Below are 24,164 nucleotides of genomic sequence, written 5' to 3'. Positions count from 1 at the left end.
AAATGGAAAACATGTTTTTCTATTACAAATTCCAATAAAAGCATAACTAGTAAAAATGAAAAATGTTTGGCCATCTACCACCTAAAATCTTCTCTTCTTATATAAAATCTTTCATATATGAATACCAAGGGTTCACATATAAAACTTGGGGAAGTGCTGCTAAAGGTAAAAATAGCTAAATGATGGTTTAAGCAAGGGAGTGGTACAGTCATAAGTATTTTAGAAAGAAATCTGATAGTAGTGTGGAGGATGTTAAGAATGAAGGTAGAGTCTAATTAGGAAGCTATTGCAGTGGTCCAGCCCCAAGATGATAAAGGACTGAACTAAGACAGTAGATATGGAGAAAACAGATTGGGAAGTTTATATAGGAGGTAAACTCAACAGTAAGTGACTGATTAGATGATACTAGGGATGAACTGAGGATGGATCTGAGGTTCTAGCTTAGATAGCTGGGCAGATAATAATTTCAATAACCGATCTGGGGAGTCAAAGAGGAGCATGTATGGAGAAATGGGTTTTATTTTAGATATGTAAGTTCAAAGAGCTTGTGTCATTCAGGTAGTAATGTCCAATATGTGGCAATATAGATGTAAAAGCTCAAAACAGGTTGGAGTGGAAGGAGCAGGTTTGAGAATCGTGTATATGATAGAGTTTAAGCCACCATAGTGGGTGAGATTGCCAGTGAAAATGGGTAGAGCTTGAGGAGAAAGGGCCAAGAACAAAATTCAGGCTCCTCAAATATCTGGAGAAGGAGGGGCAGATGCCTTCCCTGAGCAATACAATCTTATTTCTATCACCCCCGAAATACTAAGAAAAGTTCTTTTTTTATATATATGTAAGAGAAAGGGTCATTTTAGAGCTCCTCTGATACATAGGTCTCAAGAAAGAGTCAATCTGGCTCACTAGACAAAAAATCTACTTTTAATTGTATAAAGTTATACATATAAAATACATAGAAAGTACTAAAAGGTAAGTAAAACTTTAATACCAAAAGTGGACAGATCAGGGAACATTTTTTGTCAAGTTTTTTGGGATCTTACCGGTTGTTATTTGAGAAAAATAATCTAGGAGGTGCAAAGACAAGTTCTTCCCATAATTCACACCCCTTAAAATTTCCCAGAGAAAAGAGCGAAGGAGAAATGAGGGTTTATGATTTCTGGATTATAAATATCAATAAAAATTGAATAGACACACCTATTATTTAATGTAGGAGCCTCTGCTCTAACCCTACATGTGCTTCATGGAATACAGAGATGGGGCTTGGAGAATTCAAGGAAATCACTTTAAAGCACTAATACAACTGTTGCTCAGTTCCTTACCTCTGATCCCATATGTACTGGTCACTAAGATGATTTCAAAAGCAAGAAAGCTAACTTTCATCTTTTCCCTATCTGATCCAAAAGAGCAAATTGTAGCCTGTTTCCTAACCTATTTCTAAAAAGCAAAGTGTGTAATTGTTAAATGGAAAGTGTAATTGCAGGAATATTAATTTTCCCAAACTCAGTTCAGGAAGTGCACTGAGCTATACTACAGTATAAAGGCGATTACAGAAACAAGGAGAAAATATATCTTAGAGAGACCCACAAAAAACTCTCCCAAAGGGGAATGCTTTAGCTGTACTCCAGATCATTTCTCTCCTATTTTACCCAGGAAAGAGGTGGGGGAAGAGAACAGTATTAAAAACACAAGTAGCTAATCATTGATTCTCTTTCCCCTCCTGCAGGCTCTCATGGTTCCAATTAGGAAGTGCCCTAATGCCAAAGTCTCATCTAATTTTCTGGATCAGCTCCTGCTCTAATAATCAATGTGGAGGAAGAGGAAAGAAAAAGAGGAAAACAAATGTGAATCTAGGTATATACATCTAAGGTAGTAAACAGCAACCACTTTGTGGGAATAGGAGGAACATAGCCCTCGCCAAATTGGACAGATAATGTTTCCAAAAAGCAAAATGGTGGGAGAAGAAAAAGGAGGGAAATATGTTTTATCTTCTACCAATATTTTCAGGCAGGAAGATCTATAGACAGGGCTTAGCTAAGCTAGGTGAGCAGGGAAGGAGGAGTGAAAAGAGAATACTGAAAGATAGGCAACTTCAACCCTGACTCCTTCAGTAGAGTTGAGTACATACTGGTATGGTATGGTAACTATGCCCCAGAAGCAATAGGGGATAAACCCCTAAAGATTGTGTTTATAATTCCTCTCTTGTTCCTGGGCAGTTTCTCAGCAATGATTTTAAAAATAAGAAACCAGATCTCTACTTCCTTCCAAATAATAAAGTAAGGAAGCCTCAAGATGAAGTACCATTGGAGGCAGAGGAGGAGTAAGGTAGTGGTGTGCAGTGGGTGGTGTAGGTTAGGAAGTATCTAGTTACTGGAGGAATAGCTCAAGATAAATCAAAGTAGGCTCAGCTCAAGATAAACCAAAGCCAAAGTCTTCATTTTTCACGCCCTGTTGGGTCCAAGATAAAGCAGGAGTGAGGGTGAAGGTGGGGCACATAGTCCTTATTTAAGCTCCCTGTTATTTTAAAAGGAGACATGAACACTTAGTCATTTTGTGCTATTGAAATGACTACACAGAGTTACTGGGAGTGTAAGAGCCAACAAAGCTCCAAAGACAGCCTGCTCTTCTTGTAAAGTAGTGTGGAGAAAAGCAACTACATCCAAAAACTAGAAGTAAGAAAAGGGATCTCTCAGGAAATAGGAATCCAGGTGTAGAATTTATACACACATATATATATATATTTTTTTAAAGTATAAAACTGAGAAAGTATGTACAGAAATCACACTAAGTCTTAGAAAGGACATATAAAAAAAGGGCCTGGAGAGGATGGGGAGTATGTGGGTGGATGCCTAGCAATTGGAAGAATGCATGTTGCCCAACTGCCCGGCAGCCAGCATGAGAATATCTTTCTTCTCCTTGTGGAAGCGCAGCTCCTTGCCTGCCAGCCGGGCTTCATCCAGCTCCCGCTCAGTAGAGGCCAGCTCTCTAGACAGTGCTCCTGGGACACTCTGCTCCCGGCTCACCCAGTCCAATGCCATTTGGTGGCGAATATCATCATCTAGGGCCCGGTGTGAATAATGAGCCAACACTTCCTGAAGGGGGGAGAGGAATGTGAGAGTCACGGACAAAGTAAAGCTTCATACCAGGTTGACCCAACTGGGACTCAGCTTTTGAGTCCTAACTGAAGTCAGCATAGGAGTCCTCTGAGGAGATTCTTATGGGAAACTTCCTGGTGGGAGAAGCAAGGCAGGTAAAAGAATCACATTTAAGATTTTAAAAAGAAAGATTATAGGAACAAAGCCTTTAAGTAAGGCTTTCAAGATTCACAACCTGGTAGGCTTGCTTATTTCTAACACAACATCTACCTCAAAATAGTCCTGCCAGACTCCCCTCACCCGTAGGAACTCTTACCTGCCTAGAGCACTGTCTTTCCCTCATGGCCTTAAGGCTGCCATTCCAGTGCAGCAGTTGAAAAACTGTCATTAGCTCCTGGAGGAAGAAAATAAGAAGTGCCAGGACAGTGGCATATATATTGGGGGGTTGCATCAGAATTAAAAGGGGAAACTTTCACAAAATGTATTTGTGGAAGCATCTCATACCAATTCTGATATGTCCTTGGGGGAAGAAAGATATTTATGTTTTGAAAAATATTCTAATAACCATTTCTCCCTTCCTTTCCCATTGAGTATTAGTAAGAAGTGTGTGTGTGTGTGTGTGTGTGTGTGTGTGTGTGTGTGTGTGTGTGTACAGGCTGACCCAGGTTATCAGAGCCAGGGAAGTAGATGGAATAGTATAGTACCTGGAACTCTAACATTGACTTGCCCTTGTTGGATTCCAACATGAATCGGAAGGCACCAATCCCTGTATTTGGATTGTCAGCTTCCTCCCTGTTGCCCTGGTAACAGAGGAAAGAAAAGGACAAATAGATTTTCAATCAGGATTATCACCTCAAGCAGCACTGTCCAAGAGAAATATAATGCAAGCCACATGTTTAATTTAGTTGCCACATTACAGTAAAAATAAACAATAAATATTAATTTTAATAGCACATTTTATTTAACCTAATACATTCAAAATATTATTTCAACTATAATTAGTATAAAAATTATTAATGAAACATTCTTTTTCTTGTACTAAGTTTTCAAAATCTGGTGTCTCTTTCATCTTACAGCACATCTCAATTCATACTAGCCACATTTCAAGTGCTCAATACCTATATGAGGCTAGTGGCTATTCTGCTGGTCAGCACAGTCCTAGAGGCCTCCAAAGTCATCACACATTTTAACTCAGGTGATATAGAAAAGTCAATCTGATTTTCCCCATTTCACAAAAGGGGGAACACTGAAACATAGGGAAGAGTCCTGATTTAGCTAAAATAACAGAGTGAGTTCAGCATACAGGATTGGACTAGCCTAGAGGACAACTGGCAAAAGCATTTTCAAGGGCGACAGTAAAAGTCATGGGCATGCCAAATTCTGGGTAGCAGTTTGGCCTCCTGGACATTTACCCCGTGTCTTCTACGGGGGACATAACCTTGAAGGGGTAGAACTAAGATACATTGTCCTACCTGCAAGCCTAGTGTGTACAAAAAACAATGCAGTATAGAAGTTAAGAGCATGGACTGGAGCTCCTACCAGTCTTCTGGCCTTGGTGAAGTCATTTAACCTCTCTGTTCCTCAGCTACCTTAACTGTAAAATGAGAATAATCATAGATCTACCTTATAGGACTGTTTCAAGAATTAAAGAGGTTTTTTTAAAAAATTTAAATTTAAAGAGAGATAAATGTAGTCTAACAATTCCAATCATATAATGTGGGTATATTATTGTATTGGACCTGGTGTCTAGTTATACAATCCAAATCCATTCTGGTACTGGCTCTAGTTTGTGCTATTCGGTGGTGGTTTCATATTGTTGGAGATAATTCTAGATCCTGGGTCTTGCAGGGACTTCTAAGATAAGGGCATTTCCTGGTTTACTAGTGACCTGATCTAAAAAAAAATAAGGCCAGGAGACTACTGGAAACACAGGGATCCAACTTTCTCCTCCTGCTTCCTGAGAGGTGTCCCGCTCTTTCTATCCAGTTCCACACACCCCCGCTGCCCCCCACCCCCCCCCACCTCCCAAGATAAGAACTTTATTCTGCTCTCTCTGAGCAAGGGGACTGGGTAGAGGTCAGGAGCCAACCAAGTTACATCCAAATTCAATTTATTGTGGGGTATTTTATCATGGGGTTTTACTGTATATGTATCACACCTAAAATAATGCCAGGCACTTAGTGAGTACACCATAAGTGCTAGTTTATTACTATCATTTGCTTTCACTGTGCTAGAATCAACAAGAAGTCAGAACTACTTAAAATCAACCCATTTTGTTTTGTGGCTCATGAGAAACAATCATGCCACATGTAGTCAATCTTTGCGGTGAAGCAAATATCACAAAATTTGGATTTAGAAGTGAAAATCTAGAGGCAGGAAGGAAAAAAGGTGGTAATTTTCACTATAAGGATTTAGGGCTCTGAAGCAAGCAATAGTTTTCATTTTTATCTATAATTGTTCAATATGATACCTTATTCAGTACCTCCAAACTTTTCTATGATATGACCCATAAAAATAATGACCCTATCTGTACAGCTAACTGGGGTATACAGAGAAGCGTGCTGGCAGAGGAGTCCATCTGCCCTAGGCCTTGCTCAGTTCCCCTGAGAGCTGAGGGGATCAATATCATGGCACATCTGTAACCTGTCTGGAGTACACCAGTGTGGCATGATCCACCATTGGCAAGTTCCACCTCATATGACACTTCTACACCTAGCAAGGTTATAAATGAGCTCCATTTATTCATTAATATTTAATCACAGAATACTTGATTAGTGGTAGGAATATTAGAATATAATTGGAAAGGAATTAGAGTTAATTTTAATTTAATTTACTTATTTTACAAATGAGGAAACTCAGACCCACAGAGGCTAGGTGTTTGGTCAAAAGACATAATATAGTGTCAGATTCAGGACTTTTTTTTGGGGGGGGGGGTTATACCCTGCATAGTGCTATTATTATTATTTTTTTTTTTTTTAGAACTTTTATTGAGATACAGTTAACAGACAATAAACAGCATATATTTAGAGTGCACAATTTGGTATCCCAACCTCCCATTTCATTCCCCCCCAACCCTCCCCGCTTTCCCCACTTGGTGTCCATGTGTTTGTTCTCTACATCTGTGTCTCTATTTCTGCCTTGCATTTCCTCTTTCATAGTTGTTAGCATTTGCCTTATGTATTGAGGTGTTCCTATATTGGATGCATATATATTTATAATTGTTATCTCCTCTTCTTGGATGGATCCCTTGATCTTTATGTAATGTCCTTTCTTGTCTCTTGTAACATTTTTTATTTTAAAGTCTATTTTATCTGATATGAGGATTGCTACTCCAGCTTTCTTTTGATTTCCATTTGCATGGAATATTTTTTTCCATCCCCTCACTTTCAGTCTGTATGTGTCCCTAGGTCTGAAGTGGGTCTCTTGTAGACAGCATATATATGGTTCTTGTTTTTGTATCCATTCAGCCAGTCTGTGTCTTTTGGTTGGTGCCTTTAGTCCATTTACATTCAAGGTAATTATCAATAAGTATGTTCCTATTACCATTTTCTTAATTGTTTTGTTGTTGTTTTTGTAGGTCCTTTTCTTCTCTTATGTTTCCCGCTTAGAGAAGTTCCTTTAGCATTTGTTGTAGGGCTGGTTTGGTGGTGCTGAATTCTCTTAGCTGTTGCTTGTCTGTAAAGCTTTTCATTTCTCCATCGAATATGAATGAGATCCTTGCTGGGTAGAATATTCTTGGCTGTAGATTCCTCCTTTTCATCACTTTAAATATATCATGCCACTCCCTTCTGGCTTGCAGAGTTTCTGCTGAGAAATCAGCTGTTAACCTTATGGGAGTTCCCTTGTATGTTACTTGTCATTTTTCCCTTGTTGCTTTTAATAACATTTCTCTGTCTTTAATTTTTGTCAATTTAACTACTCTATGTCTTGGCGTGTTTCTCGTTGGGTTTATCCTGCCTGGGACTCTCTGCGCTTCCTGGACTTGGGTAGCTGTTTCCTTTCCCATGTTAGGGAAAATTTCAACTATAATCTCTTCCAATATTTTCTCAGGTACTTTCTCTCTCTCTTCTCCTTCTGGGATCCCTATAATGCGAATGCTGGTGCGTTTAACATTGTCCCAGAGGTCTCTTAGGCTGTCTTCAGTTCTTTTCATTCTTTTTTCTTTATTCTTTTCTGCATCAGTGATTATCACCATTCTGTCTTCCAGGTCACTGATTCGCCCTTCTGCCTCAGTTAATCTGCTATTGGTTCCTTCTAGTGTATTTTTCATTTCAGTTATTGTGTTGTATATCTCTGTTTGTTTGCTCTTTAATTCTTCTAGGTCTTTGGTAAACTTTTCGATCTTTGCATCCAGCCTTTTTTCAAAGTCCTGGATCATCTTCACTATCATTATTCTGAATTCTTTTTCTGGAAGGGTGCCTATGTCCTCTTCATTTGGTTGTTTTTCTGGGGTTTTATCCTGTCCCTTCATCTGGTACAAAGTCTTCTGCTTTTTTCATTTTCTCTATCTTTCTGTGGCTGTGGTTTTCAGTTCCACAAGATGAAATACTGCTGATACTGCTGTCTGCCCTCTTGTGGAGGAAGCTATCTAGGAGGCTCGTGCGTGCTTCCTGATGGGAGGGACTGAGGATTCAGGACTTTTTTTTTTTGGCACACGGGCTTAGTTGCTCCGCGGCATGTGGGATCTTCCTGGAGCTGGGATCGAACCCGTGACCTCTGCATTGGCAGGCGGATTCTTAACCACTGCGCCACCTAGGAAGCCCCTGATTCAGGACTTTTAAAGGACAAAAGGTAAAAGCAAAGAATGTGGACACCACTCTTTGCCCATGGCTAAGACCAAATAAAAATTGTTATTCTGGAGAATGGGAATCCCATTCCCAGATATTAATGAGAAATCCATTAAGTTCTCAATTTGGGGGGTTAATCAAAAAAGAATAGTGGTGTGAGAATAATAGTTTACATTTCTTAAACTCTTTGTAGCAGACACTGTTGGTGACCTGCCCAATATCTATTTCCTTCTTCCTTACTAAAGAACCTTAATCTTATTCTAGTGCCTATACATCTCCCAATTGCCTCAGAGAAGAGTAATTTTATCCTAACTCCAGTGGGTAATTCCTAATCCCTTTTGCCTGTAACTGGTTTTAAGGTGGGAATTCTGGGCATTGGGTAGTAGAGGGAAGGTCTGCTGGAGAGCTTCTGGGTAAAGATTCCTTATCACCAAAGAGACACTAGAAAAGATGGTCTCTTTCTGTCTCTGAATGTAGTTTTGTCTGTATTTAACAACTGGAACTCTGTAGCTGTCTTGCACCCTGAAGGGAGTCAGCCCAAGGGCAAAGCCAATACCTAGAGGATGGCTGAGTTGAGAGATGGAAAGAATTTGGGACAGGAGATGATGACATCCATCCCCCACCCCACCCCCACAGTTAAACATCTGCTTTATTCAGATCCAGCGACCAGAGGCCCAGGCAGCCTATTTTGTAGGAGATTTTGCACCTGAATGTCTCCCTGCCTCACCCTCCCAAGAATGTGCTCCTGCAGATGGGACATCAGAACTCATCCTTTATGTCAAAATGGGACTGCTCTTCAGGCTTGAAGTCCAGGTTGGGGCTACCATCCTAGATGATGACATTATTGACCAATGGTATCATCCAGCCCCGAAATTTGCCCTACTTCTAGACTTCCTATCATTTTAGATAATACATTTCCTTCCTTTATTTATTAAGTCAATTTGAAGTGAGATCTTCTATTACTTGCATCCAAAGGCACCTAAACAGATAACATGTGCTGAGTGCGCGAACATATTCTCTTTTACCCAATAATCCTATGTGATAGGTATAATTGCTATCCTATTCTATAGATGAGGAAACTGAGACAGATTAAATATCTTGTTCAAAGTCACGTAACAAGTAGAATCATAATCTCAAAACAATGAATTCAGAGCCCATGCTCATAACCACTGCTTTCTATAATCCCAACTAATGTTTCATTTTATAATATATTAGGTGATTTAAGAGTGAAAAATATACTTCTTAATTTTAACTGATTTGATTAACATAAAAATGTTTTTATTCCCTGCAGATACTGCTGACTGGAGCAAAAAGTAATAGGAGAAAAACAGGTGGGTCCTAGGTAACAGAGGGATTATAATTCAAAGTGTTCAATACTAATTTACAAAACAGATAACTGAAGCAGTTTGGTATCTGTAATTACATCTTAAATGCAAAGAAAACATAAACAGAAAATTGATCTGACTTTATCTCCCTATCAATGGTCTTGTGCAGAGAAGGCAGTACTAATTTCTAAGATGTATCTCTAAGCTAGAAAAGTCTATAAGTTGACTTGGGTTCTAGTCTTGGGTTCTAGTCTTGGCCTACCATTTACAAGCTATATTACTTTAGGCAAAACTTCACTTCTGTGTTTTTAGTTTCCTCATCGGTAAAACAGGGGTAATAATAGTACTTAAACTGCATAGGATTGTTGTGAAAATCAAATGAGATAAAATACATATAAATCCCCTATACCAGTCCTGGCGCAAAATAAATACTCAATTAGAATTAGCTATGGTTACCATTATTATCATTACCATTTGACAGAACAGATGTTCTTTTTAAAGAGAGTAAATAAATTACACTCCCCATTCCTAGAAACGTAAAAAGACAAGATACTTGTATTATAAAGTCTTCTTCATTAATAAGATGAAGTAATGGAGGCAGGAAAAAGTGACAATAAAAACAGCCATATGAAAAAAAGAACAGTGAAGGAAGAACGGACTAAGGTCTTAAACCAAAATTGGGAAAAGAGAAATTCAAGCTCAGTCTTTATTCTGTAATACCTCTAAAATTCCATAAATCTTGAAATACAGGTTTCTAGATACCAAAGAGACATAATGAAAGAGACAAAATAACAAAAACAAAAACACACACAGAATTAGAGACTGAGACATGTGGGGCATATAATACAAAAGACTGACAGAAAATAAACAGAAAGAACAGAAATGTAGACAGGAAAGAAAACCAAGAATTCATGCCCTGTTTCCCAGTAATATACAAGATTTTCCAATCTGCCAATTCTCCCATCTCCCACTCTCCTCCCTTCCAACTCCAAGTAACTTACATTGAAAGATGCTAGGGCCTCAGAGACACTCTTCTCAATGAACTCATCAGTGATTCTTCGGGAAGGATGTTCATTAAACACAGAGTTCATTAGTGCAATCTTTGCAGCACTCCGCCGGGCTTCAGCTTTTGTGGGGCAAAACTAGGCAGGGCAGACAGAGAAAATATGTGTGCATGTGTATCTGAGAAAGAGGAAGGAAAAATGCGAGGGAAACACTTGGGATAGAAGACACTTCAACACTCTTTGGTGAAATCAGTTTGTTCAACACACCCTCCAAAGTTTTTATTGTAAAATTTTTTTTCTTGTAAAATGGTTGGGGCATTTGGAAACATAAATTTGATTCAACATCCTGAAGTCATTAAGGAACTGGGGACGGCTGTAGCTCATACCAAATTGAATGCAGAATGAAGAAGACTGCTGAAGTCAGCATATAATCACTGGATATGAAAAGTACCCCTGTTTAAACTGTCAACAGAATTAATTGCTCAAAAGCCAGATTCTGGCCAGTCCGTTAGAAATCTGTATCTTGTTCTCTTATTCTGCAGACATGCAAGATTTTTTTCATCCCTCTAGACAACCTAAGATTAGAACAAAGCTGTGTCTCAGCTGCCTCTACAGAGGAGCCCTCTAGTCGCTATCAGAAGCACCCATCTGGGATTCTTGGACTTTACTTTTACCTATGTGCAGGCAGTTTCCCCAATAATGTAGTGAGCTAGGAAGCTGTCCCTGAACAGAGTGTAAGGTCTGAGGAAGGATTTTATAGTCTCCCCCCACCCCCTCCCAGTGGACACAAAGAGAAGAGAGGTAGCTAGGGAAAGGAAAGCTGATCCGAGGAAAACAAGAAAAAATTAATTCATGTTTTTACATGGTATCCAACATATGTACCATAGAATAAGCCTGATTTTCAAAAGTCTTAAATCACGCAACTTCAGATCCCTAGTCACCTTTATAATTCATCTTCACTGGCTGTCTCAAAGGCCTCTGTGCCCTCTGTCATTTACGATTAGGATTAGAAAAAAGGAAGAAAATGATGTTATAGTTTTAAAAAGTAGACCAGGTTATGTTTGTTACTTAACCATGCTTAATATCAGTAATTTCCAGTTTCCCTTAGCTGACAGGTCTCTCTGAGACAACATATGGAGTTTGGTACATTAATCCTAAGTCTTCTTGCTTATTCAGTTTCTCTGTTTCTACTTCTCTCACTATTTATTAGCCTGCTACCCATTCTACTGTATAGTGCTCTTTCTGAAAAGTCATCTATGAAGAAAACCACCAGGAGAAATTTCACCTGCCAAAGTGGATATAAAAGACATAAGCTAAAAGGGGCCAAGATAATGCTACTCTTTCAGGAAATAACAGAAATCAAATTACTATAATGGTCCAGTTTGGGGCATCCCCATAAGATTATTAAATCTTTATTCAACAGTGTGATGAGTCAGGAGAAGAAAGGAAAGATCTTATTTTCTAGAAGGAAAAGATAAACTTTAGTCATCTTGGGCATATATTTGTTTCTCTGAAATGGCTGGGGTTCTGAGAGAAAAATTTAGTCACCTGATTTGAAATGAAGTTTCCTTAAGACTGTTTCTGTGTGAGGCAGGAAACTGAGCTACAATGGCATTCATTCATGCAACAGGTTTGTTAAGTTTTTATTCTGTGCTGGGCACTGACTGTGATGGTAGAGATTTAAAATTGAAGAAGAAAGAAGACAGACACTATCTCTGCCTCCATGGAGCACAGTCCACTAGGAGAGAGAAGAAGTCAATTACGATATGTTGTGATAAGTGGTATGATAGGAGAAGTTCAAAGTGCTATGGAAGCACATAGCAGAGGGTATAACTTTGTCTAAGGGTTATACAAACCATACAAAAAACAGAACAAAAGTGTCCAGTTTCTTCTCTAAATTCCTATTCAGGCTCTAAGCTGACATTTCAGGAGGCTACCCTCCTAGCTACAATGGGAAAATCCATCTTTGATGATAATATTCACACTAGTCAAATTTCTTGTTACCCTATAATAGCATCAACTCTTTTCATCATCATATATTACAGGACTTCCGTATAACTGTAGAATGCTAGTACCGGAAATACTGGTTAGAAATAACCTAATCTATCTCCTTCATGTTATAGATGGGGAAACTGAGGCCGAGAGAAATTACTCGATTTGCCCTGCTCACAGTCAGGGGAATGAGAATTTGGATCTCCTAACTCTTAGATGAGTACTATGTCCACCATACATAGTCCCTCTCCTTTGATCTTTTGGAGAACTCAAACATTCCTTTCCTTTGTAATAGCCTATGAAAAAGTACCGGGGGCAATGAATATTATTCTATGTCCTCAAAAAGAGATAACAGGATGTTGCAAAGCCAGATTAGAACGTGAGTTAGGTGCTTTTCTTTCAGCCTTCAAAAACTCAAACCCACTTTGAATTGGAGCATGGTTTAAGAAAAGTATGTTACTGAGGTGGTTTTCTGGCCAAATAAGCCTCAGATGTTTATCAGAATGATTTGCCCAGAAGTGGTCCAAGTCCTCAAATATACGACTTTGGGTAGAGATTTAATGGCCAAAGTGATAGTGAAAGCCATTATGAGCACCTAAGCATTTAACTTTGCTACTGCAGCCTCACAGCTCTTACCTGGAAACTCCCAAAGCAACTTCCCCCAGGCAGGGTGACATAGCAGACATAGGGAGGACTGTTGGAGGGAACCATCTCATAAACCACTAGAGCCCCATTCTTCAAGTCAGCCCCACGGGACTGTTTCATCTGCCAAAATTCCTGAAGTGCCTCCACCACATTCACTACAAAAAGAGAAGTAGTTAAATTCAGCAATGAGAACACTTCCAAGCAGTGCTGTGTTTCAATACAGTATCTGCAACCTGTACTTACATTAGGAGTCTGACCCCTTAGCTCCCTACCTATCACCATTTAAAGGCATTTAAATTAACAAGCCTATACTGTGATTAAGTCCATTTGCATAGGAAGACCAGAGTATGCCTGCCCTCCTCCCCCACCTCTCTAGTTCACATTTTGATTAGTCCTAGACACCAAAGGAGAATAGCATAAATACTGGAGGCCAGAGTTTGCAAGGCCAGCATACCATTATCACTGACTGATGAAGTGCAAGTAGATTATTCCAAAACTGGTCAGCTAGCCTAGAAGAGTAACAACCACCATGATCATAAGTGCTAATATTTACTGAACACTTCCTGTATGTCATATTTTCTCCAAGTGCTTTACCCATTTAATCACAACAAACTTATGAGGCAGGTACTTCTATTATTCCCATTTTACAATGAGGGAAATGAGGCATAGGGAGGTTAAATAACTTGCCCAAGGATATAACAGCTAGAAAGCAGAAGAGCAAGAATTCAAACCCAGGCAGTCTTAGTTCCAGAGCCAATGTTCTTAACCATTATGTAATACTGTCACTCAAGGAACTATGGCCCTATTAGCCATTTTCAAGCCTGTGCTTCTGGTGAGCAAACCCATGGCTAGATTCCTTTTCCATCCTGGAATACTTTGTGTATACTATATATATGAGAGAGAAAGAAACAGAGAGAGAGAGACAGAGAGACAGAGAGAGAGGAAGGAAGAAAGAGAGAAGGAAGGAAAGAAGGAAAGAAGGAAGGAAGGAGAGGGAAGGGAAGGAAGGAAGGACAGAAGGAAGGAAGGAACAAAGGGAGGGAGGGAATGAATTCTGAAGCTTTCCCTAGGCATAAATGATTTTTTTTACATGTATATTTTCATATATTTATTTCAAAAATCCACATATATGTAGATTCAGACTGTTCAAAACCACTTGTTCAAGTGTCAACTGTACATATTATTCATGCTTTCAGCAAAAAATTGTGATTGCAAATTATCTTTGATACATTGGATTAAAGACAGATGTGGTCCTTAACCTTATGGGACTTGCAGTCTAGTTAGAAAGGAGAAATTGAGTAAATAATAAATTACACATAAATGATTTTTGGAAGGACTGTGTATTGGGAAACATTCCTCCACAGGTCTCTTGTACTACACTCCATCTTGCTAGGTATGCCAAGATTTCAAGGCCCTGACTGCTGTTTACTTGGGCCCTTTCTCAGGATTGAATTTGCAGCAAGAAACCTGGAGGGATGCAGTAATGTCTCCCTGTGGGACAAAGAACAAGTTTGCTTACTGTTTGCTATAAAATGGCAGGTTCTCCAAGCTCATTGTTCATCTCCTGTAATGCAACCCGTGGCCTATGCAAGCATCCAGCTGAGCCCTCCACACCAGACTTGGGAGGCAAGGGAAACCAGTGCAAGCAAACAGGATGCTTATGCTACTTGCTATGCTATGAGTGATAAAGTCCTTTCTCTTTGACCCAGAAGTCTCTTGACATCTGCCAGCATCCATGAAACAGTAATCAGCTATGCTATTAGTTGTAAATAGAGTGAAATCAAACTCCATACTTGACACTGTATTCCAGAACAGTTCCCCTCATCTGCCAATACTTGGATTCAATTATTCCACAAATACGTATTGAGTACCAACTCTGTGCTAGACTATGTGCTGGGTGCTAGGCTACAATAGTGAGCAAAACCATACACTGTTCCTTTTCCTATGCAGTTTACAGTCTAGAGAGGGAGAGATCAACCAAATAATTTCAAACAAATGAAAAACTGCAACTGTGATAAGTGCTATAAAGGAGTGGTAAATGGTGGGAAATGGAGGAGCACATGACCTAATTAAGAAGGTCAAAGAAAGCTACCCTGATGAAGTAATAGTCAAGCTCAGATATAAGTATGAATTCACTAGGTGAAATGGTGAGAGAATAGTGCTCTGAGCAGAAGGAATAGCATGTAAAAAGGCTCTATAGCAGCAGGAAATATGGCGAATAAAGGGATTAGTGTGGCCAGAAAAGAGAGAGTGAGGGGTAGTATAATACAAGATGAGGTTGGAAAAAAAAAAAAAAAAAAAAAAAAGCAGGGACCAGATCAGGTCAAACCTGGCTGGGTCATGTTAGAATACTGGCTTTATCCTAGGAGCAATGGGAAGCTTTTGAAGGGTTTTAAATGGAAGGAGGGATAAAATCAGTTTGCCTTTGGGAAGAATCTCTTTGACTCTAAGGTACCAAACATTTCAAGTGGCTTTAACTAAAGCCTCATAATAATAATTTTTTTAAATAAATTTATTTATTTGTTGGCTGTGTTGGGTCTTCATTGCTGCATGCGGGCTTTTCTCTGGTTGTGGCAAGAGGGGGATACTCTTTGTTGTGTTGCATGGTCTTCTCATTGCGGTGGCTTCTCTTGTTGCGGAGCACAGGCTGTAGGCGTGTGGGCTTCAACAGTTGTGGCACGCAGGCTCGATAGTTGTGGCTTTCAGGTTCTAGAGCACAGGCTCAGTAGTTGTGGCGCATGGGCTTAGTTGCCCCGAGGCATGTGGGATCTTCCCAGACCAGGGCTTGAACCCATGTCCCCTGCATTGGCAGGTGGATTCTTAACCACTGTGCCACCAGGGAAGTCCCCATAATAATACATTATCACACACATTCTCCAATGTCTTCCAACATGACCACTCTCTACTCTTAGTTACAACAAGGACTCATTATATTAGTTAAGATCTGACAAGGAGAGGACACCAAGGTGGGACAGACATGCAAGAGATTTATTGGGGAGGAAGTAGGAGAAGGGAGAGCCTTCAGACCATGTTCTCGGTCTGACACCTGTGGAAGGACAAAGGGAAGGCAGGAAGTTTGGATATGAGAATCTCAGACTGCAGCACAGTTCCTAGAAGGGTTTGGCCAGGCCAGAAGGAAGTCCTCAAGCCAAAGGAATCCCATATCTCACTAGGATGTGCCTGAGTTTAGTACCCCTGCTGTGTTCCGTCAGGGACTGGGAGCAGCCTGCAGGATGTGTGGCCTCAGTGCAAATGTGGTGATGAACTCAGAGGGGACAGCAGTTTAAGGCTCTCAGTCAATTATGCTCCCTGCAGCAGGAGATATTAAACAGATATTAAACACATTTTCATGGCTGCCACACACACGCACATTAAACAAAAATCTGAGCACTTAAGAGGTGCATAGCTCTATTCTAGACAGTAGAGATGCAAAGATGAATAATATACATTCCCTGCCAGGAAGGTATTCAAAAGCTAGTGACCAATAATAACTTATCTGCTCTGTAACTGAAGCAAGCACTCCATGCACCAGCCAGGGTTTGAAAAGCAGCATAAGCTCTTTAATAATACTCTACGTTTAACTGACTTTTTAAAATGCTCATTCTTCCATTAAAAGACAGCATGAAAAGAAAATTCTCTCTTTCCCACCCTTGGTTTTAGCAGAGGCTCTTCAGAGGTCACTGCTGCCCAGAAAGCTTAGCCACCTTTGTTCTTTTCATTGAGATCTTTTCAGGCCCAGTTCCCTCTTTGAGACAAGTTAGCACAATGTGCTGAGTGACAGCTCTCCTGACATGCAAACAACAGGGAGAGCATTGAAATAAAGAGGAAGGGGAGGAGACTGCTATAATGGGGAAGGTCCTATTAAAGCATATGTCCATTCTATATCCAGTTATATCCCTTTTGGCACATAGTACAGAACTATTTTTTAATGATTGCTCAAAGCCAAATGAAATAGGCAGCCATTTTAGAAATGTGAGTATGAAATGAGAAACTGGGCAAAGTGATCAGGAAAAAAGCAATGAATTTTGATCTGCATTTGAAAATGCTCATAAGACTCATTCATTTCTAGAGCTGAAAGGGACTTTAGAGATTATCTAGTCCAACTCAGGCTAAGAAAGGGTAAAAGACTTGGTTGAGGTCACATAGCTGTGGCAAAATTGGGGCATGAATGTAGATATTCTGATGCCAATGTTTTTTCCAATTTGGGAATCTTAACCCAGGGTCTAAAGTTCAGTCCATGGTTGAGCTTCATGGGGGTTCATAAGTCCCCTAAAACTCTAAGTAAAATTAAGCATGTGTGTGTCTGTGTGTGTGTGCATAGAGTATGTGTGTGTGTGTGTGTGTGGGTGTGTGTGTAGGTAGGGTGCTCATAGTTTTGACCAGATTTTCAATGAGGAACCATGGATATAATGATTTACACAAGGATGGTTAAAGGACAGTGAGGTAGGAGGGCAGCAATTACTGAGACATTCACATCTGACAGCTAAAATTAATTTTTAGAAGTCACTGATGGGAAATTAGAACACTTCCTAACACCATACACAAAAATAAACTCAAAATGGATTAAAGACCTAAATGGAAGGCCAGACACTATAAAACTCCTAGAGGAAAACACATGCAGAACACTCTATGACATACATCAAAGCAAGATCCTTTTTTACCCACCTCCTAGAATCATGGAAATAAAATCAAGAATAAACAAATGGGACCTAATGAAACTTAAAAGCTTTTGCACAGCAAAAGAAACCATAAACAAGACTAGAAGGCAACCCTCAGAATGGGAAAAAATAGTTGCCAACGAAACAACGGACAAAGGATTAACCTCCAAAATATACAAACAGCTCATGCAGCTTCATACCAAAAAAGCAAATAAGCCAATCCACAAATGGGCGGAAGACCTAAATAGACATTTCTCCAAAGAAGACATACAGATGGCCAACAAACACATGAAAAGATGCTCAACATCACTAATCATCAGAGAAATGCAAGTCAAAGCCGCCACACCTGTTAGAATGGCCATCATCACAAAATCTGGAAACAACAAATGCTGGAGAGGGTGTGGAGAAAAGGGAACTCTCCTGCACTGTTGGTGGGACTGTAAGTTGGTACAGCCACTATGGAAAACAGTTTGGAGGTTCCTTAAAAAACTACAAATAGAACTACCATATGATCCAGTAATCCCACTACTGGGCATATACCCAGAGAAAACCATAATCCCAAAAGAAACATGTACCATAATGTTTATTGCAGCACTATTTACAATAGCCAGGACATGGAAGCAACCTAAATGCCCATCAACAAATGAATGGATAAAGAAGATGTGGCATATATACACAATGGAATATTACTCAGCTATAAAAAGGGATGAGATGGAGCTATATGTCATGAGGTGGATAGACCTAGAGTCTGTCATACAGAGTGAAGTAAGTCAGAAAGAGAAAGACAAATATTGTATGCTAACTCACATATACGGAATCTAAAAATGGTACTGATGAACTCAGTGACAAGACAAGAACAAGGACACAGATGCAGAGAATGGACTGGAGAACTCGACATTTGGTGGGGCGGGGGGTGAAGGGGAAGCTGAGATGAAGTGAGAGAGTAGCATAGACATATATATACTACCAACTGTAAAATAGATAGCCAGTGGGAAGCTGCTGTATAACAAAGGGAGTTCAGCTCGAGGAAGGATGATGCCTTAGAGGACTGGGACAGTGAGGGTGGGGAGGAGTCGAGGGAGGGAGGGAATACGAGGATATGTATATAAATACAGATGATTGAACTTGGTGTACCTCAAAAAAATAAATAAATAAAATGAAAAAAAAAAGTCACTGATGGATGTTGGGCTGAAAGGGACAAGAAAATCCAAGACAGTGAGGAATATTTAAGTGCTTGTACCATAATGTTGAACAACAACAAGAAAGAGAATACTTTTGGCTCTTTGCTTATAAGATAAAATATTAGGTGAATGTCCAAGTGGTAAGACAGACAGATTGTATATCCACCAGAGTAAAAACATTAAAACAATACATGGGGACTTCCCTGGTGGTCCAGTGATTAAGACTCCACACTCCCAATGCAGGGAGCCCAGGTTCAATCCCTGGTCAGGGAACTAGAGCCCGCATGCTACAACTAAAAGATTCTGCATGCCGCAACTAAGACCCAGCACAGCCAAATAAATAAATATTAAAAATATAAAATAAAATAACACATGAAACTATAATAAAAATTTCATAAGAATAAATACAATTTTGTAATGAGGCAGCATAAATAGATAATAAATAGATAAGGAAATTGAGAGGTGAGTGAGAAGGTTCTCTCTCATCATATAGGATGGTGAGAATAGTCTGGCCTTGTTTAATTCACATTACTATGAAGTTAGGGAGGCTGGTTAACAATATTTCTCCTGCCATTTCCTACTTCAATTTGTAGAAGGCATCCCTGAATAGTCCACAGTACATACACAGTCTCTGGAAGGGAGGGATTGAAAAGTGACAGTGACTTTGGGTGAGGACTATGGAAAGCTGAATAATGCCCCCTGCCAAGATGTCCATGTCCTAAGCCTTGGAACCTGTGAATGCTACCTTAGGTGGCAAAGATTTTGCAGAAGTGATTAAGTTAGGGGTCTGAAATGGGGAAATTATCATGGACGATCTTGGTGGGCCCTAAATGTAATCAGAAGTGTCCTTAGGGAAGGAGACTTGATGAAACACAAAAGAGAAGGCAGCATGAATATGGAGGCAGAGGTTGGAATGATGCAGTCACAAGCCAAGGAATGCTGGCAGCCACTAAAAGCTAGAAGAGGCAAGGAAACAGATTCTCCCCTAGAGCCTCTGGTAGGAGCACAGACCTGCTGTGACACCTTGACTTTGGCCCAGTGATACTGATTTTGAACTTCTGGCCTCCAGAACTGTAAGAGAATAAATTTCTGTTGTTTTAAGCCAAGTTTGTGATAATTTGTTAGAATAGCCACAGGAAACTAATACAGGCTCTAATCCAACATTCCAAAAATTAGAAACACTCAGACCAATCATTTTAACTACATAGTCACTTACAACAAAGAAGCTAATGGTGGGACTTCCTAGGTGGCGCAGTGGTAAAGAATCCACCTGCCAATGCAGGGGACACGGGTTCGAGCCCTGCCCTGGGAAGATTCCACATGCCACGGAGCAACTAAGCCCGTGCGCCACAACTATTGAGCCTGTGCTTTGGAACCCGTGAGGTACAACTACTGAGCCCATATGCCACAACTATTGAAGCCCATGTGCCTAGGGCCCGTGCTCCACAACAAGAGAAGCCACTACAATGAGGAGCCTGCACACCACAATGAAGAGTAGTCCCTGCTCGCAGCAACTAGAGAAAGCCCGTGTGCAGCAACGAAGACCCAATGCAGCTGATAAATAAATAAAATAAATTAATTAATTAAAAAAAAAAAGAAGCTAACTGTGATTCTGAGGAAAAAGAACAACTAAACAGAAAATACCATACAAGATGCATTTGTTCAGCCTAGTGGAGTCGCTGGGCAGAATTTCCAATCATGTAACCATATTGTGATATAAAGTGACAGCAATCATTTAAAAAAAGATAGGTTTGAAGAGGGCAACACAGAAGTTACAGAGCAAGGAAAGGGACTTGGTCATTCAGGCAGTCATGCCAGCTTAGAGATTACCAGCTGTCAGCCATTAGAAGAAGCGGTCTATATGCCATGTGGAAAAAGGGGCGAAGGAAATGGTGATGCAAACAAACCTATCTAATGCACAGTTTTCAAAGCATTTCCACATGCATAATAATAGCAACCACTCACTGAGTACTAACTACGTGCTGTGTGCTTTACATTCATTATTTCATTTAATCCATGCAGAACTATTAGGACAGGTATCATAATACCTATTGTACAAACAGTAAACAAGTTAAGGAACAGGCCACAGTGGCAGGACCAGGATTTAGAATCAAATGTTTGTTTGCCTCCAAAACCAACACTATTTCTGTTGTACTGTCCTGTTTTATTGCACCATTAATCTTGACACATGCTCTGTAAAGTGGACTGTGAGCTCCATGAAAATAGGGACTGAGTATCTGTCTATGATGATCAATAAATATTCATTAAATGAATGAACAGAACAGATGAGGCCTAGAGAGAGAAAGTAATTTATCCAAGATCACACAGCCACTATTTGACAGGGCCAGGTTCTCTGATTCCAAATCCTACACACTATAAACTGATTAAGATCCTACAGCACACTGAGCTAGGTGTGTATCTTGAGTGGGGACTGCAGGGAGAGATATAGGACAAACAAATGAAATAACCGAAGAATTTTTAAAAAAATAAATGCTGAGATCCTACATGAGTGAAGGTAAATCTAAAGACCATGCCTGGAAAAGGTGAATTTAGAGCAGTCAGGAAGAAGATGAAAGATGTGAATTGAAGATGATGCAGTAAAGCATTGCTGGATTGAGGTCTGGTCTGGGCCAAGACTAAAGGGAATTATATTCAGCGGAATAAAGCCAGCCCCCAAATACCATGCCATCAGTCACAAGGGTATGTGGACACATGCCAATGGCAGCTTTGCCTATTAATTGAAGCAGAATAAGTGATTCCATGTGGTGAAGGACTTCTGAGCCAAATCGGCAGAGATTCTGCTTGCCTGAAGCTGAACTATCTGCCAAACTTTCCCAAAGTACTGGCTGGACACCCAGACTGGAAATGAGAAACTCAAGAATAATGAGAAGGACTGTGGTGGGAGGTAGGGAGGCTGGAGGAGAGAATTGCTGAAGAGTCTGAATTGTGACTGATTGCTCTTTGTCAGTAAAATCCCCTTGTTCCCTCATCCTTTCTAAGGAAATGAAAAAGTTTTTACAGGATGCTCAGTTTAGACCAGAGCCTCTTCAGGTAACACAGACGAGAAAACTGTCACTTCTCTACAAGTTTAATAAGCACTTTTAAGTTTCTAAGAAGAAAGCTTCAGATTTAGGATGATCACTCCTGACTACTCCTATGCCCAGAGGCAAAGACCTTCCCTTGGTCTCTTACTTAAAAGAGACCTGAAGCAACAGGACAATACCTAATGGCAATTCCTCTTAAATCTAGGAATTAAACTAGAAAAACAATTATATTCCCTCATGATGAATTTCAGGATAATATGCATTTGTATTCCTAGCACCTAGCAGAGTTGTCTGCCCCATGGTAGGAGTTCAAAATGTTGAAGAGCAAAGGGAAACTGATGGGAAATGTGTGATTGTGCATATATAGCAAAATGGATCAAAAAATCTGTTTTCATAGGAATCACTGGTTTTACACTGTTTGGATTTAATAATGAGAGTAAATGATGTGTTCTTCCCAAAGAAATATGAACCAATAAGTTTGAGACAATACCTATCATTTTTTAAAGTACCCGTTATGTGTCAGGTGCAATATCTCATTTAGTCCACATAATAATTCTTGAGGAAACTAAAGCTCAGTGAGGTTAAGTCACCTCCACAGAGACATAGCTGGCAAGCGACAGAGATTTAATCTGGGATTTAATCCATCCAAAGTTGTCTGACTCCAAAGCCTGTGTGTGTGCTCTATTTACTGCACTTTCTCAGGAAGGAAAAAAAAAAATCATTACTATCTACAGAGAAAGCCCCACAACCTTTCTCTGTATTAATGCTAAACTAGAAAGTTAAAAATACAGTCACTTCCAGGTCAGGCAGGACCTGGCCAAGCAGAGAGAAGTGATGTCTCAGAAATTCCAGACCTGAATTCTGTCTCCCATCCCTCACTATATATTTCTTGTTACACTATAAATCCGGAACTCAAACTCAGGAAATTCTGCACTGGTTAAACAAAAACAACAAAGAAAACCCTCACATCCCCATTTTCAGAAACCCTGGAAATTAGGCATCTTTAAGATGAAGATTTCTAATGGAAATAGGGTTTCTGCCTGGCTTATTTCCACTGAATTTACCACTGAGAGAGCCAAGGCCTGGGATTTATCCTCGGTTCCTGGGCAAAGGCCAGGAAAACAGAGCCAGCCAGACAGAGAGGCTGGAGTTGTGAGGCTCCCTACTTAAAAAGACACCAAAGTGAGGTACTAAGTCACAGGAAGCTGGCGTGGGCTCAATGGTATGGGTCCAGATTTAAAGTCATGCTTATAGGTGACTTGTGAAAGTACTGCCTAATTCCCCAGCAAATCTGAAGTTGCATCGGAAATCTCAGAGTGACACAAGTAAGAAAAGAATTTAAAAGTCAAGGTTAAGGACGTAGAGTAAATTAGTAGGGAGCCCAGGAATTGCTGAGATCACAGAAGAAAGATTGAGAGGATATAGATGAGAAATGTCTTGAGTCTGAGATAAAGGATGGGATCCCACACAATGGGGACTGGTCCCTAAAGGCAGAGAGACGTTAAGTCATTAAGCTACAGGAGGAATTCCATTTCTAAAGGAGAAAAGGTTGGATGGAAAAGAGGGTTGTATCTGTAAAAATGGGTCCCTGGAGAATATAGTAGTAACTCAATAAAGGGGAGGGGTGGAAGGCTTAAACGTGTGTATGAATGTGTGCGTCTGTGCGTGTGCGTCTGTGTGTGTGTGTGTGTGTGTGTGTGTGTAGCCCAGAAGGAAACTCCCCAAAAGGAAATGCATGTGAGGGCTCTGCGCCAGGAAAAGCGACCCAGAGGACTGTGGGAGCAAAGCTCCCTTACAGAGAGGGTGTCCCGCAGGAGGCCAGACCCCGCAGACTCACCTCGGCCATAGCCCTGCGTGTGTTTGGCGAAGCTCCTCACCACGGCCTCCACGGCCTCCCGCAGCACCGCGGGGCTGCCGGCGGCTCCGGGGGGCAGCGGCAGCCCGGCGGCCCCGGACAGGAGCAGAGGCGGCGGGGGCGGTGCTGGGGGCGGCGGGGCCGGCGGGGGGCCCGCCTGGGGTGTGGCGGTGGCAGCCGCGGCCCCAGTCACTCCCGGCCGAAGCGCTCGCAGAGTGCCCCTCCCGCTGGTGCCCACTCCAGGCTGCAGCCGCTGCGCTCGCAAGGTCTCCATCCCGGCCGCCAGTGGAGTAGCGGCCCAGAGCCTTCCAGCCTGGCGAGCTAACGGTCCCAGCCACCCTGCCAGCGAGCGCCCAGGGACTGAAGGAGGTGCCGGAGCCCAGCCGTCAGTCAAGCGGGGGCGGGGGCGAGCCAGGTCCTATGCCAATCACAGAGAGGGGGCGGGAGCTGGCCGGTGGCCGCTCCGCCATAGGCAAATTATTGAGGAGGGCGGAGGTTCTCTGCAACCAATTACAAAGAGAAAAGGCGATACTTTCTCCAGGGGAGAAGCTTAGCTTGGGCGAGTCTTTGGGTGTCCTGTG

At 40.9% G+C, this 24,164-nt stretch overlaps 1 protein-coding gene across 3 annotated transcripts; it reads right to left on the bottom strand.

The window, feature by feature from the left end:
• Window positions 1–899: 899 nt before the first annotated feature.
• Window positions 900–23,938, bottom strand: LIX1L (limb and CNS expressed 1 like). Of its 3 annotated transcripts, XM_057721224.1 has the most exons (6): window positions 23,566–23,938; window positions 12,837–13,000; window positions 10,206–10,346; window positions 3,797–3,892; window positions 3,409–3,486; window positions 900–3,089 (listed from the first exon to the last, which is right to left on the bottom strand). In XM_057721224.1, the coding sequence occupies exons 1-6, from the start codon at window positions 23,855–23,857 to the stop codon at window positions 2,847–2,849; spliced, it is 1,014 nt and encodes a 337-aa protein (XP_057577207.1). In that variant the 5' UTR covers window positions 23,858–23,938; the 3' UTR covers window positions 900–2,846. The 3 variants fall into 3 exon arrangements, with proteins under 3 accessions (XP_057577207.1, XP_057577216.1, XP_057577226.1); XM_057721233.1 differs by lacking the exon at window positions 3,409–3,486; XM_057721243.1 differs by lacking the exons at window positions 3,409–3,486; window positions 3,797–3,892.
• Between the last annotated feature and the right edge of the window lie 226 nt (window positions 23,939–24,164).

This window comes from Hippopotamus amphibius, chromosome 1, assembly GCF_030028045.1.
Source record: "Hippopotamus amphibius kiboko isolate mHipAmp2 chromosome 1, mHipAmp2.hap2, whole genome shotgun sequence".
In the NCBI taxonomy this organism is placed as follows: domain Eukaryota; kingdom Metazoa; phylum Chordata; class Mammalia; order Artiodactyla; family Hippopotamidae; genus Hippopotamus; species Hippopotamus amphibius.
Note: the sequence above shows the minus strand (reverse complement) of the source record. Positions and strands in the feature narration are given on the sequence as shown.